The sequence below is a fragment of the Podarcis raffonei genome, chromosome 6 (genome assembly GCF_027172205.1).
Source record: "Podarcis raffonei isolate rPodRaf1 chromosome 6, rPodRaf1.pri, whole genome shotgun sequence".
NCBI lineage: Eukaryota > Metazoa > Chordata > Lepidosauria > Squamata > Lacertidae > Podarcis > Podarcis raffonei.
Window position 1 is genome coordinate 20,109,014 of NC_070607.1, and position 15,133 is coordinate 20,124,146.

Sequence of the window (15,133 nt, forward strand, 5' to 3'; positions counted from 1 at the left end):
GTGCTTTTGAACTGCTAGGTTGGCAGGAGCAGGGACCAAACAACGGGAGCTCATCCCGTTGTGGGGATTCGAACTGCCTACCGTCTGATCGGCAATCCTAGGCTCTGTGGTTTAACCCACAGTGCCACCCGCATCCTACTGTATATCATACATAGGGTTAAAACCAATCTTTGAATCAGGAAATACTGGGTTCAAATTTCTTCTTGTACAATCTCACTGGGTGGCTTTAGGCAATTATGGTGGGATAATGCTGCCGTCCGCTGCAGGGCTTACTGTCATTCTTTGGGACACTTCATACTCACTAAAGCAGTATATGAATGTTTGTTGTTATTGGATTTGCGTCTTGACCATTCCTATAGTATAAAGAGATGACCTAAAGCATCTTCCTGTTTAGGTAGAGATCTTTAATTTGTGCAGTGAATGGTAGAGACAAATGTGGAACAAAGATGGTTGTTCTAATTTTACTCAAAGCTTGCGGCCAGGAGTTCATATAAAGACTAGGGCATTTTTTTTCAGCCAGAGCTCAGCTCCGGCCCCTCTCAGGTGGGTGCCATCGCCATTCTAAGAGAACAAGGGAGAAGTTCATGGTGAGCTACAGCACCTCTTTTTCTAGAAAAAGTTTGTTGTTTAGTCGTTTAGTCGTGTCCGACTCTTCGTGACCCCATGGACCAGAGCACACCAGGCACTTCTGTCTTCCACTGCCTCCCGCAGTTTGGCCAAACTCATGCTGGTAGCTTCGCAAACACTATCCAACCATCTCGTCCTCTGTAACACTGGGTAAAGACTCAACCATTAGGAGAATGACGTTGTGTAACCTCCTACTTAAAGTGGGGTGAGACAAGAACTTCACTCCAAGTAGAGCAAGTTCAAAGTGAGCGTTGTAATACCACCTTGCGATTTTGCTGGCCAAATAAATAAATAAATAAGAATTCCTTTTAGACCCTGAGTACAAAGTGGGCAGGATGAGACTCTGAAGGCAGTTCTATTTCCTACAAGTAAGTTAATTGCCATGGTTCTGCCCTTGATTTTCAAGGTGAGCTAGTGAAGGAGGCAGATGTTTCTCAGTCCTCCACATCATTTTGGTTTCTGGGCTTGAATTCCATTAACTGACAAAAGATGTAGAACTTAGCTGCTGACTTCCTTTATTTTTGGGGGGGCGCTCCTTAGCTTCAGTATTTGTACCCATAGATTCTAGATTCAGGTAGGTATCCGTGTTGCTCTGACGCAGTCGAAATAAATGAAAAAATACAGTATCTGAAGAAGTGTTCATGCACACGAAAACTTATACCCAGAACAAACTTAGTTGGTCTATAAGGTGCTACTGGACAATTTAAATTTTTATTTATTTATTTGTACCCATAGAATGAGTGCTGTACAGCAGCCGTGAACATGATATGGAAGCTCTTGTTTTGGGGACTTAAATTGTCTTGCAGACAGAATTGCATTAAAAATCTCAACCCAGCACACTCTAATAAACCTCTTTGATCAATGCTAAACCAGTCTTGTCTTTTAGACATCCTCTTCCTTCTGCTACCTCCCTCCAATGGTCAATTCAGTTTATGGCATTTAGTTTATGCAAGCGTTCTGAAGGTTGCATTATTTTGCAGAGTTCCCAGGAGCTGCATGAACACGTCATGTCAAAGTAGTTTAGCTTCCCTATATGCCCTCTCTATATTTCAGGATTTTCTATTAATTGAATCTGCAACTGCCAAGTATCAAAACCAACCTCACCTGCAGGTTTGGGTAGATCTCGCCAAAAACATTTCAATCAATAAGAAGCATAGTTGTTGTTAGCTTGTTCATGACATGTTCCATTTTTGGTACTATTTTGGGTACTGGCACAGATATAGTGGTTGAAGGAAGAAAATATTCTTTATTGGCAGGATCGGACATTGACATACTGTCTAAATGGGCCCACATGTTTGTTTGTTTGTTTGTGTGTGTGTGTGTGTGTGTGTGTGTGTGTGTTGTTTGCTCGTTTTTTAAAAATAATTTTTATTAAAGATTTTCTTTGTTTACAAAAGTACATGCATTATCTCTTTTCTTAGGTTGTAAAGTCTTTTCCATATATCGGTTACAAATGGTGTGAGACATTGGTGTTGTATACAGAATAAGCTTGAGGAAGAAGAAAAAAGGGGGAGTGGTTATCTTACATTTAGTGTGTATTGGGGTTTTTATGTCAGCGTCATTTGGGTAGGTTCTCTTTCTGTTTGTTTGTTATATTTCCTTGGTAGTGAGAGAGGTTGGGGGGGCAGGGCATGGTTGGTTGTGTTTAGTTGGCTGCAGTGAGATTTGTTTGCGTGGCAGGCAGAATTGTTGGGTCAAGTTAATCAGATTGTTTCACATACTGTCAGTGGGTTTCTGTTGCTGTCTTATTGGGCTGTGTATGTGATAAAAAGGAGCCATATTGGGGTGAAGGCATCCTCTTCTATTTGATGGGGCCTACATGTTGTTTAAGGAATATTCTAATTTCATGTCAGGCATGTTTGACAAAAGCCGGCTCATCCTAATGCAATGATGTTGATCCTAGTTATAAAGGTAAAGGTAAAGGTACCCCTGCCCGTACGGGCCAGTCTTGACAGACTCTAGGGTTGTGCGCTCATCTCACTCCAGCGCTGTCCGCAGACACTTCCGGTTCACGTGGCCAGCGTGATGAAGCTGCTCCGGCGAACCGGCACCAGAGCAGCACATGGAAACGCCGTTTACCTTCCCGCTATAAAGCGGTACCTATTTATCTACTTGCACTTAAGGGTGCTTTCGAACTGCTAGGTGGGCAGGAGCTGGGACCGAACGACAGAAGCACAAAACCAAACCCCACAATATATAAACAGTAAATAATTGCTGTAGGCTGTGGTTAAAAACTTAAAAGGGTCCCCCCCATATGTTGTGCAACCCATTCAGTACTTATTAGCTTTGCTTCATCAAGTAGGATAGTGTCCCTGAGGAGCAGACTGAACAATGTGGGAAAGCAGTAATCGGAATACCTCACATTAAAAACAACAACAACTAATTGACAACTTTATTCAGCTGCTTTGAAGATCGGGGAAATGCATCCTTGTAAATCAGCCACTTAATATTAGTAGCTTCCACACTTTTTCATTAGCTTGCTGGATGTGGCAGAGGAGGAACAGAGAGCTTCTGTGTGCAGAGGAAGCAGCTCCCCTTCTTTAGCAAACTGTCTTTGCTGGGCGCTGAGGAGGGATGGAGTATGCAGTAGAATTCTGTGCGTTGTGACTACCAAGCTAGTGGTAAAATACAAGGGTGGGGAAGTGGCACCGGAGGAGGATATGAACAGTTTCCCCCCATTCCAGATGCCTGGTTGAAATTTCCCCACTGAGCTAGGGACAGCTTCTGGGGCTATTTCTTTTGGGGAAATGGTGCAACTGGAAGGGCTTTTTAAACACCCCCAGTCCTACTACCACCTGCTCCTTCTTCAAAGCATCTGCCTGCTAACAAACCTTAAGGATGGGATCTCAGTCATGGATTTCTGACATCCTGTGTAGTTTGACCTGAGGATGGTGTAAGCCAATTGAAAGGTTTGCAGTTGCATACCAAAACATTGATTTGACCCATTGCAGCTCTGCAGGAGCTAATGTGCATAATTAAAGTTGGCATTATTTACCCCTCTTACCCCCAGGTTAGGCTTTGGGAAGTTCTTCAGGGTGGGGAGTGAAAGGCAGTCTTGTAATGTGAGTGTTTCGCTTCCTAAAAATGATAAAATGTAGGAATTTTGCACTTCCTACTATAATAATTCAAATAATTACAAATAATGTAATTCAAAGGTTTTCCCCTCTTCTTTTGTAGAAAATGTACCAGAGGATCTTCGAGAACCATTTTATACGGATCAGTATGACCAGGAACATATTAAACCTCCTGTTGTTAAATCGCTGCTATCTGCTGAATTCTACTGTCGTGCTGGGAGTCTTATTCTCAAGAGTGATGCTGCCAAACCGCTCCTGGGCCATGATGCAGTTATACAAGCCTTGGCACAAAAAGGCCTCTATGTCACTGACCAAGAGAAGCTAGTAACGGAGAGAGACTTGCACAAGAAACCCATTCAGATGGTGAGTTCTGGCATTAGAGTTTTGGCATTAGTCGTATACCTGGCTGTTAGCAGCATTTCTGTCTGGGTTTGAAGTTTGTAATGAATTAGCTTTTAAAAATGTTCCATAAATTGAAGTCACATCTTACTTTGCAAGAAATAGATATGATAGACCTATTTCTTCAGTGTTTCTCTCACTTGTTCACAATATTCAGATTCTGGAAATTCAAAAAGTTGTTTTTTGGGTACCAGGGCAGACAACATGGTACCCTCCAGATGGTGCTGGTCTGCAGCTCCCATCATTCCTGAATATTGGCTGTACCAACTGGTGCTGATGGGCGTTGTCGTTCACAACATCTGCAGGGCCCCATATTGGCTCTGGATAGTAAGAACATTTGACTTTTATATTCCATTCTACCCACCTAAGTTATGTTTGGAACATACACATTGAAATCAGTGGACATAAGTTCATCATTACTAACTGTGGGTCTGCTCAGAGTTTGACTTACTTGAATACAACCCATTGTCTTTTATTTGAATAAAAGTATACTTTGCCTAGTTATATAGAGTCTTAGATTTAGATTTAAAAATCAAAAGCATGTGAATTTATTTATTTTTAACATAGTATGTAGCATAATTTACTAGGGCATCAGTTCAGAAGGCCAGAAAGCAGCAAAACATAGAGTCTAGGGTGCACTTTGTTTCCATAGGACAGTGGTAGCCAGTGTGATGTCATTCAGATGTCATGGACTACAATGTCTGTCATCCTCGGCCTGCATAGTCAGGAATGATGGGTTTTGTAGTCCATAACATCTGGAGGGTATCCTACTGTAGGATAACATCTACACCCAGCAAGCCTGGCACAGAACCCAGACTGAACAGAGTTCATTGCCAGAATTCTTTGTAACACATAACAGTTTTGTCGCCAACGTGCAGGGGTTGCTTGGCAAGATGAATCACTGTGGAAAGAGTTCCCCAAGGGTGTGAAGTCTCGGAAAAACACTGGCTTGTAGTAATAAAAGGAAATATTTATGACTAATAAAAAACAATTCACAGTTTAAAATGGAAGACCGGAATAAAACCACAACCACAAATTTATATTTATTTTTATTACGAATGTACAGAACTGCAAGCATAAACACAAAAGCACACGCATGTGTTCAGTGGGTCATCATACATATACTAATACATAAAGCATAGTCAGCCATTCAGGCAGTAAAATGACCGTTCACAAATTTCACTTCCAAAGGTTTAATCCAATTGAATTCTTCCAAAATGTGCGTGGTCTGGGAGAAAGGGGAGCAAATTGCAGAAACTTGAGAATAGAAGGAACCATGCAACTTAGAAAGCTTGTTTCCCAGTACAGTACCTATTTATACTTTCCTAGTTTTAAGATACTTGGCAATATGAATGAAACGCTTTCCCTGTAAATCCCATAGCATTCCCTACTGTCACCCTCATTGCACAATTAAGGCAGCCTCTTTAAGATACATTTGAAATACTTTATGAAACCCTGTATTTCCCTACCTACAACACAACAATATATACCTGTAAAACACGTTCTTATTAAGTGATCCACAAGTTAGTATAAGCCTTTGGAACTTGTTTTTTGTTTTCTGGAGAATTTGTAAACATTCTTACTAAGTGATACATCTACTGTACAGTACTGCCATTCTCTTCTGTCTTTCTGTGGTCAGGTTATAAGTGAAAGCTGATGAATTGCTTCCAGGTTGTTGTCCTGTGGATTCATTGAAGAAGCTGTTGACTGAATTATCCCTGTACTTGACACATATGCCTACTAATTCCATTCTAAGCCCAGTGATCTGGGGTATTTTAATTAATTAAAAGAATTATTTATTGAGTTTCATTAATAATGATTATTTTCTATCATACATCAAGAGGTTGAATGTAGCCTAGAATGTCCATTCTTCTGCTGCATACATTATGGATTCCATGGTGCGCCTGCTTTGGTTTTGATGAACTTGACTGTCATTCTGCTGTGTCCGATGGGGTTTCTTGTAGGGTGGAGGAAAATCAGTGTGAGTTGTGGGCTTCCTTCTTTGGTGTGTCTGAAGCAAAACAAGGAGTGCTGGATACTTAGGTTATGGGAAGTGCCTGAGGCTTGTTTCCCGACTAACCTCTTTCCCTCAAGTGAGAACAAGAGTAAAATAACAAGGCAGGAATTCAAAGCGGACAGAAAAGGAGGTCTGGGGGTGGAGAAAACTTTGCATGAATGACATCCATTTCATATGTCATCTTGACACTAGTGTGTACTAGTGACCTTTTGGCTTTTTCTGTGCTAATCATGATGTTTGGACAACTGCTACCAACACTTTGCACGTGGGAATTTTTGCCTCTTTGTTCAGATCCTTTAATTCAAGAACTCTGTTGACAGCAGCAGGCTGCAAGCTGTTATCAGGCCTGTGTGTTCCACAAAATTAGGCACAGAACCTGAAATGCCAGAGTAAATCAAGCAAATTAAATGTTGTTTGCATGTATTCATTCACTGAATATAATGCTGGTGCTTGGATGCAAGTTGTCAGAATACTTTTGTTGTTGTTGTTAAGATTGTTAGAGGAGCAGGAAATAATTTCAGGAAAGGAGCAACAGTCTTGGTCTGCCTTCCCCAACTTGGTGCCCTCTGGACGTTTTGGAGCACAACTCTTATCAGCCTTACCAGCATCAGTTATCAGGAATGATGAGTGTTGTCCAAAACACCTGGAAGGCACCAGGTTGGGGAAGCCAGAACCTCGCAGTGGACTTAGGTTGCCAGTAAAGACAGGCAATACTAGATTCTTAAAGTGGATGGAAAAATTATTTTTCTTGAAAGAGCGGGATTTCCTTTCCCCCATTCCTAATATTGGAAGTGTTGCTGAAATGGTACGGGACTTCTAGTGTTTTGTTTTGTTTTAGCTTTAGAATCTATGCAGCAGTAAAGCAGTGTGTGAGGTGGAGAAAGAGATCCACATTAAATGCTTAAGGGCTACTATATTTACCAACCAGGATGAAGCATTGCTTTTTTTAGTTGTACACTACATTTTTTCTAATCTGGATTTTGCTAATCTATTCTGTGCACAGAAACTTGGCAGCTGCTCTCTGTGTCTCAAGCAAGGTTTATGTCATAATGGTTAAGTGCTCTTCTGAGGTTTTAAACAGCTTTGCCTTGGGAAGAGAGAGGTCAGAAACATGGGACTTACTCCCCACTGTCCTAGCTTGCTATCAATACTGCAAATTTAAGTCGTGCAGATACCAGGGATTGAGCCGCTTTCACTATCCTTGTCCCCTGAAAATACCCGGGAGGAAATTCCATTAAGTTGGGCATAGCCACTAAGATGCCCTGTCTTGTGTTACTGGCCCCCTAGGACTTTCTACAAACGGGGGGAAAAGCAGGCATCATTCCCTGCTGATTTAATGCACAGCTTACAGTGTTTCTCAAGCTGTGGGTCCCCAGATGTTGTTGGACTACAACTCCCATCATGCCTAGCCAGCATGACCGGTGGTCAGGGATGATGGGAGTTGTAGTCCAACAACATCTGGGGACCCACAGCTTGAGAACCGCTGAAGGAGGCAATGCTTAAACACTTAGAGCTAATGTGGTGTTGCAGTTAGTGTTTGACTGGGACCTGGAGACCAATGTTCAAATTGCTGGTTGGCCATGAGGCTCACTGGGTTAGACTGTCAGGCAAGGACTGGCCGAGCAACCTTGAGCCAGTCACTGCTTCTCAGCCTAGCCTACCTCACAGGGTTGTTGCCAGGATAAAATGGGGAGGGGGAGCACTATGTACGCCGCCTTGAGTTCCTTCAAGGAACGGTGCGATAATAATGTAATTAATAGTAAAGTACTTGGATCCTAGGTCATTAGGGCTTTACATGCTAACAGCAAAACCTTGATTCAATTCAACCAGTCTCTCTGCATGTGCTCTTTTTTCACTGGATGAAGAAAGAGTATTGTATTATCAGACAAATCTTGTTTACATTTTGTTTTGGGGATCAGCACCTATTTTTTTAAAAAATTAAGCCTATCTGAGGTGTACAATAAAGCACTTCATAGTACCTATCTCAGAAATGGCTAGCAGTTAATGCTTTTATTAACTGGGATCAATTAATAAGTCAATGAATAAAAAAGCCTACTTTCTTATATGGCTATTCTTTAGCTCTGTGTCTTTCACTTAACCTTGTTGTGTGTCTGCTTGCAATTATGGGTAGCAGGAGGTGGTGGCTGTTAAAAATGGTTAATCATTATTCAGCACTAGGCAGCCTGTATTATTCTCTAATCAGAAAGAGTGCATCCTCGTGCTGGGGACTAGACCAAAACACATATGCAGATCCTTTCCCTGAACCTTTTTCAATGCATTTTAATCAGCTCTATTTTTAAACCAGATGTATATCTTTTTTTGGTCTCCCATCTATTACAATGTATACAAAACTTTAAATTTGTGAAATGTATTCTGCCAGATTAAATTATTCATTCCTTCAGCCTATTCAGCAGTAGGATCCCTTTATCTTAAACTGAGTTTAGTACGATCATATTGAGGAAATGATCACTGTGCCCTAATACACTGCTCATTCATAATAAGCCATTTACACGTATTCAGTGTAGTAAGAAATTACCATTATTGATGAATGTGTAGTTTAAACTTTGGTAAAATACCATGCTATAATACTGTTGTGACATTTGACTCTTAATTTGTCTTTAGGTAAGCATTCACATTTTCCATAGAAAAGGTGGCATTCTGCTGGTAGTGTATCCTGAAATACAGGATTGTTATTATTTTAATTGGGAGGAGGCATGCTAGGGTTAGATGCTCAACAGGTGGCCTTTGAGCAAATCGTTTATCTTTGCCAACATACTTTAGAGCAGAGTTTCCCAAACTTGGGTCCCCAGCTGTTTTTGGAATACAATTCCCATCTTCCCTGACCAGTAGTCAGGGATCATGGGAGTTGTAGTCCAAAACCTTCATAAAGCAATCTTATGAAGGTACTGGGTGATATCCAGCAAAGTCATACAAAGAGTAGACCCATGAAATCAATGGACCAAAAAGTAAGTATAGGAGTGTGCTTTCATGTGGCATAGGTAAAGGTAAAGGGACCCCTGACCGTGAGGTCCAGTCGTGGCCGACTCTGGGGTTGCGGCGCTCATCTCACTTTATTGGCCGAGGGAGCCAGCGTACAGCTTCCGGGTCATGTGGCCAGCATGACTAAGCCGCTTCTGGTGAACCAGAGCAGCGCACGAAAACACCGTTTACCTTCCAGCCGGAGCGGGTATCTACTTGCACTTTGACGTGCTTTCGAACTGCTAGGTTGGCAGGAGCAGGGACCGAGCAACAGGAGCTCACCCCGTTGCGGGGATTTGAACCGCTGACCTTCTGATCGGCAAGTCCTAACCTCTGTGGTTTAACCCACAGCGCCACCCGCTAACTAAGGTTACACATGTAAAGCTGCTTACTGGTCTGGCTTCTTTCTAACCTTTTAAAAGGTTGACAATGGTGTTTCTGGGTGGTAGTTTCAGTTTCCACCGGTTAGTAAATGGCTAACTGCATGCCGTTGATTATAAAGAGATATTAATATAAATGCTTACATTAGAGATGTGACTGATCCAGATCCCCACACCTGCAGAAGTTGCCCATATTCATGGGAAAGAATAGAATATGTGTCCTTCTAAACAGCAAGGAAACATACGAGTGAAAACTTGACCCTACACGTATAGTTCCATCACCAAGAGATGATTCAGAACCCCACTTCTTTTCAGAGACAGAAATGTATGGAATCCATGAGTGTTGTTCATTGTGTATGCCACATATTTTCTCCTGGAAGAAGAGGAATGTCCTAGAAAGAAGCAGTTGCACTGACTGTTGCACAGAGTGCATGCTGTACTCTCTAAGTGCGTTGGTACTCATTTTTCAGCATGATGGGTGTTGCATCTTTATGGATACTATCTTCCACATCAAGAGAGGAACACCTGCTGTCTGTTTTCTGGAAGGTGCCTTGCAAATTCTTGAAGCTTCCTTTTTGTTTGGGCAAGCCTATCCACACGCACACACACACATACACAGAGAGATTTTAATTATCTTTTAAATGCTTTAATTACTTGTTGCTAACTGATTTTTATTGATAATCCTACCAGTTCTTGTAAAGTGCTTAGAGGTCTTATTACAACCGAGCAGTATATATAAATTATTAAATAAAGAAGGAGGAAGAGTCAGAGCCAGGCCTGCATCACCATGCAGCATCCTAAAGAAGCTGGCAGGGTCCTCTGCCAGTGGCCCAGCCTTGACCTCCTTTATTTCCCCTCCGTCCACCAGCGCTCAGTGCCAGGCAGGCGGGTGCTGCCATTTGCAAAACCTGGTGAGTACTGCCACTGTGCAGCCCTGCAGGGAAGAGCCCTCTGGTATAGACTCAGTACAGTGGTACCTTGGTTTACAACCATAATCAGTTCCGGAGGTCCATTCGTAAACCAAAACAGTTTGTAATCCAAGGTGTGCTTTTGCCAATGGGACCTCCAAAAACATTTTGTTCATAATCCAAAAAAAATGGATTGTAATCCCAAAAGGGTTTGCAAACTGGGACACGCACTTCCAGGTTTGACGTGTTTGTAACCCAAAATGTATGCAAACCAGACTGTTCACAAACCAAGGTACCACTGTACTGGGAGCTGACTCAAACCTGAAGTTAGACACTGTCTGTCTAATTCAGTACAGTCAAACATTTACTTACCACTGCCTCTTCTTACAGTCATGCCAAGTCGCAACTGCAGCAAACCTGGAAGTAACCGGTGGGTTTGCCACCGTTCGCGCATGCGCAGAAGTGGCAATCACCATTCGCACATGTGCAGAAGCGGGCAATTGCTGCCTGCTTCTGCGCACAACAGCGCCTCTCCCAGCGACCCGTTTCGACCTCCGGACGGACCTCCGGAACAGATTATGGTCGCAAATAGAGGTTCTACTGTATTGTCTATTCTGATTAGGCGTGACTTTCCAGGTTCTCAGGCACAGAGGGCTTTTGCTACTCTAGGTCAACAGGAGATGCATGGGGGTGACCTTGGGACCTTATGCACACAACATGTGTGCTGTGTCACAGACCTATGGCCCTATCCCTGTTTCCGAGCTATTTCTGAGATGATATGTGTGACTGAACAAATTTGGTACCTCATTTTGGATATTAACATTGCTGTTATTCTTACTACTTCAGATTTTCACATGTTCCCTAAAAAGTGTGGCTCAGTTCAGACATAGCATAAAACTGTTCCTTTGATGTTGCAAGAGTGAGCATGGGGCTCATGTTCTCGCTTTGTCACCTTGCACATTCACTTTTGCAGCAAACTATAGTTTGCTGTTGCATTGGAACTGAGAAAGCTATAATTTGCTGCAGAAGAGGAATTGCAAGATAGACTATGGGGAGAAAGGAGTGCAAGGAATTAGAGGCTTATTTGTATAACACTAAAATCATGGTGGTATTACAGTTAACAAGAGAACCAGAATCTTGTTGCTGTTTTAGGACTGTGAAGACCGTATTCCTTCTGAGACTTGTAAACAGTTACTACAAGAGCGGTGTGTGTGGTATTTAAAGGAATAAGGCCGCCATATGTAGCAATTCCAACTGGAAGGATTGACTTTTAGGAACCAATAAATTTGGTAGCTTCTGTGTGCACTGCCACAATAAAGGTTGAAATGGTACTCATGCTGCTTCGTAGGTATTCAGCACCTGTACACCAGCAAATCTACAAAGCGTGGGTTACCAACCTTTTATTGTTATTATTTTACAGCATCTCAGTCATGCAAAGCCTTAGCATTACTTAGATTTTTTCCCCTGCACTAGCTAAAAGGCCTAAATGTCATATGCTTTTCCCTGTTATCTTGTTAGTGAGGCCTAAGGCGAGGCAAAAATCTGCTAAATCTGTTTTGAGTAATCCAGGTTAAGAGTATGCATTAGGAAGAATTATTACGCTATACTGGATGCTACCTACAGATTGCCTCTCGTTTCTCAGAGGGGCAATTAGCTTTGTTGTTAATGTGAGAATGGTTGGAAGAAGGGGAAGCTTTATTATAATGCAATTAGCACTGAGAACTATCCTTTGTCTGGAGATTACAAAGTTGATGTGGCATTTTTAGGAGAATATAGGCATAAAATGGCAAACCTGTGTGAGAGCAGTATTACTCTGTCTTCCAGTATTCCTTTTTCTAGGACAATTTGCTGAGCTTATTAAATTGATTTGATTCTATTTATCTGCTGCTATGCTTTGCACAGCATTATATGGCCATATATCTTGCCTTGTGTACATATACGTACTTGCCCATATCCACTTTTGGGGGCGTTAATTTATTATATCTATTTAATAAATTTATACACCACTTTTCTCTGAGTTTTTTGGTTTTGTTTTTTGGGAAAGGAAGGACCATATAAAACAGATGTGCCTGCATACGGCTATACTCCCTTACTGTTGGTGTTCGATCAAATTGTATGTTACATGGCTGTAGCTGGATCTCGACAAGGTATGGTCAGGGATCAGTATAGAGATATGAGTGAGATGATAGGTACAATTCTTTCTCAGGGAAGGAGGAATGGAGCTTTCCTTCACCAGGGCAGGGGTGGGTTTGAAAGGGCCATGTGTGTACCACAGTTCTGTTTGAGAGCTGAAAAAGCACAGAACGTTGTAATGGGTTTAACTCTCTTAAAAATTTCTGTCTCTTGTGGCTGTGAAAATATCCTTGGGAATAAGTCAGCAGCCTCTGCTGAAATGTCAGAAGTCAAAAAGGTGGCAGAATAACATTTCCAGTAGTTGCACTGCATTTTCTGTGCTCTGCAATTGTTGCTTGCCCTTCTCTTTTAAGACTAGCAAAATAAAAGAGCATGCCAGTTATTCAATTTGCATAATTACACAGGTTGATTAATTCGGAGTTTCTTTGGGATTGAATGCATATAGAATCATAGCTACCTGTTTTTTCAAGTGAGCAGTCAGCACAATCCTAGGCATAGCTTGTTCTGAAAAAAATGTATTATTATTATTATTATTATTATTATTATTATTATTATTTAGACCAGAGCTTTCCAAAGCGTGTATCGTGACACGTTAGTGTGTTGGCTGCAGTGTGTGCCATGCACACTCCTTCCGGATCTGGAAAGGGGTTATTTGAACCTCCGGTTTGCTAGTAAAACTGAATTACTGTGTCTTGAAATGCTGCATGCCTAAAAAGTGTGTCACCAACTTAGAAAGCTCTGATTTAGACAATCACACTTAACCACCTATGAAGCTGTGTTTCCCTTTTCTCTTGGCTTCTTCATGGGAATAAGGCAAGTTATATATAGAAAATAAGGCACACTTGCTGCAAAGCTACTGGCAGATATCTGCTCCGTCTATGTGGCTCTGATCAATAAAGCTATGCAAGCTGAACTGAGATGTGAACCTACCTCCTAATCAGTTACACTGGAATGAGCAATGCTGTGTTCTTACTGGTGCTACCTGCTTAATATTCCAGTATATTAGCAAGCTCTGTGTCTGATGTTTGGCTTTCTGAACACACACTGAATTGCGTCATGTTGCTTTATTCTAGATTACAAATCAAACTAGAACAGTAGGAAAGACTGCTCTAGTGAATAACTACAAGGGCATCAGTATCTCTGATTTCCAGTATCCTGCAGCTACATTCCAACATCCTAAGCTTAAATAAATACCTAGGTTTGTGAATGTTAAAAATCTGACTCTCTGTGTGTCAATCCTTTAGTTATACACTATGAGTAAAATAGTGAAAAGGTCTCCCATCTCTCTGGGGCCTAATTAATGTACAGTACTCATTGAACTCTCTATATAAGTGAAACTCTGTTAGCTACAGTTCAGTGCTTACTGTAATTAATATATCGGAAAGTGGTTTGCTGAGGGCACCCACCCAAGAAATTTTGTCTTGGTTTTGTTCCCTCCACTCCCATCTCCCCAAACTAGGAAATACATCAGACTTCAGTGTCACCACTTTAAAGCTGCAATTAAAAAAAGAAAATCACTTTAATATTAAATATGTTAGGAGATGGGGAATGTATCTGGACTGAGGCGTCAGATGGGTTTGGGATACTTTTAAAAGTCAGTAAGTTACAGAGAGCAAAGTCAAGCAGTTTGTTTTCCCAGTAGTCAACATTACCCTAATTTTTCAACGAGCTCCGCACCAGGACTGGCTGTAGAAATATGGGTGTGTTTTTCCCTGTGTGTTGCATGCAGCACTTGCATGTTAGATCCTTATTGGAGGCCCTGATCTGTTTCCCACACTGACAGCTGAAGTATTGTAGGTGGGTCAGGGTCTTCTTGGTGATAATCAGTAAAAGCAGGGGGTGGAAGATGTCTAATTTCCATACCAGAAGGGGCAATCAGTGATGCTTTCCCCTTCCATATGTCCCCGTGCTCTGTTGCCTTAAGGGCTATAGCTTAGTCAGTGGAAGAACACCTCTGTTGCAAGCAAGTTTAGTCCTTGGCACATCCAGGACCTTGTTCTTGGTGATGGGAAAGACTTCTGCTGAAAATGCTGGAGAGATTTTCGCAGTTGGGGGTCAACAATCCTGGGCTAGATGGACCCAAGGGTCTGACTCTGTGTAAGGCTGTTTTGGGTGCCCATATCCTTACTTCCAGGTCAACTCATTTTCAGCATCAGAGCTGGGCTAGAAGTGGCAATGTTCACCTCCCCTTATCCACATTAATTAATTAAATGCACACACCTTTTATATATAAATAGCACAGGCATGAGTTAAAAAACAAATACAGCTCTTGCAGATAAGTCCATTTTCATCCTAAGCTTTGTGAAGTCCCCCCCCCATGACTTGACAGAGCATTTTAAAAGTTTAACATAATTACTACAATTAATAATAATAATAATTTAATTTCTGTAGTGAAGAGATTGAGCATGCCTCTCTAATCGAGGTTACACTTCTACTTCAAATAGTTCAGCACCCTAGAGAGACATGGCAAGGTAAATAGAACAGAAACTCTTCCAGAGGACTGTAGTATGTTAATGAGAGTTACCGTAATTTTACTGCCCAAAGGAAGCTTTTCCTTCTCGAACTCAGGTGAAGAGTAGGTGAAGGAGCTCAGGAAAATCGAGAGATCCCTGAGCT

The 15,133-nt window shown here is 41.7% G+C and overlaps 1 protein-coding gene across 3 annotated transcripts in view; it reads left to right on the top strand.

Moving 5' to 3' along the window:
- CAMSAP2 (calmodulin regulated spectrin associated protein family member 2) overlaps window positions 1-15,133 on the top strand; it is a 77,113-nt gene that overhangs the window by 18,329 nt on the left and 43,651 nt on the right. For 2 of the 3 annotated variants that reach the window (XM_053391510.1, XM_053391511.1), the window contains exon 2: window positions 3,805-4,064. The exons of the other annotated variant lie outside the window; for it this stretch is intronic. In XM_053391510.1, coding sequence (XP_053247485.1) covers window positions 3,805-4,064 — 260 coding nt within the window. The remainder of the gene's footprint in view (window positions 1-3,804; window positions 4,065-15,133) is intronic. 3 annotated transcript variants of the gene reach the window in all.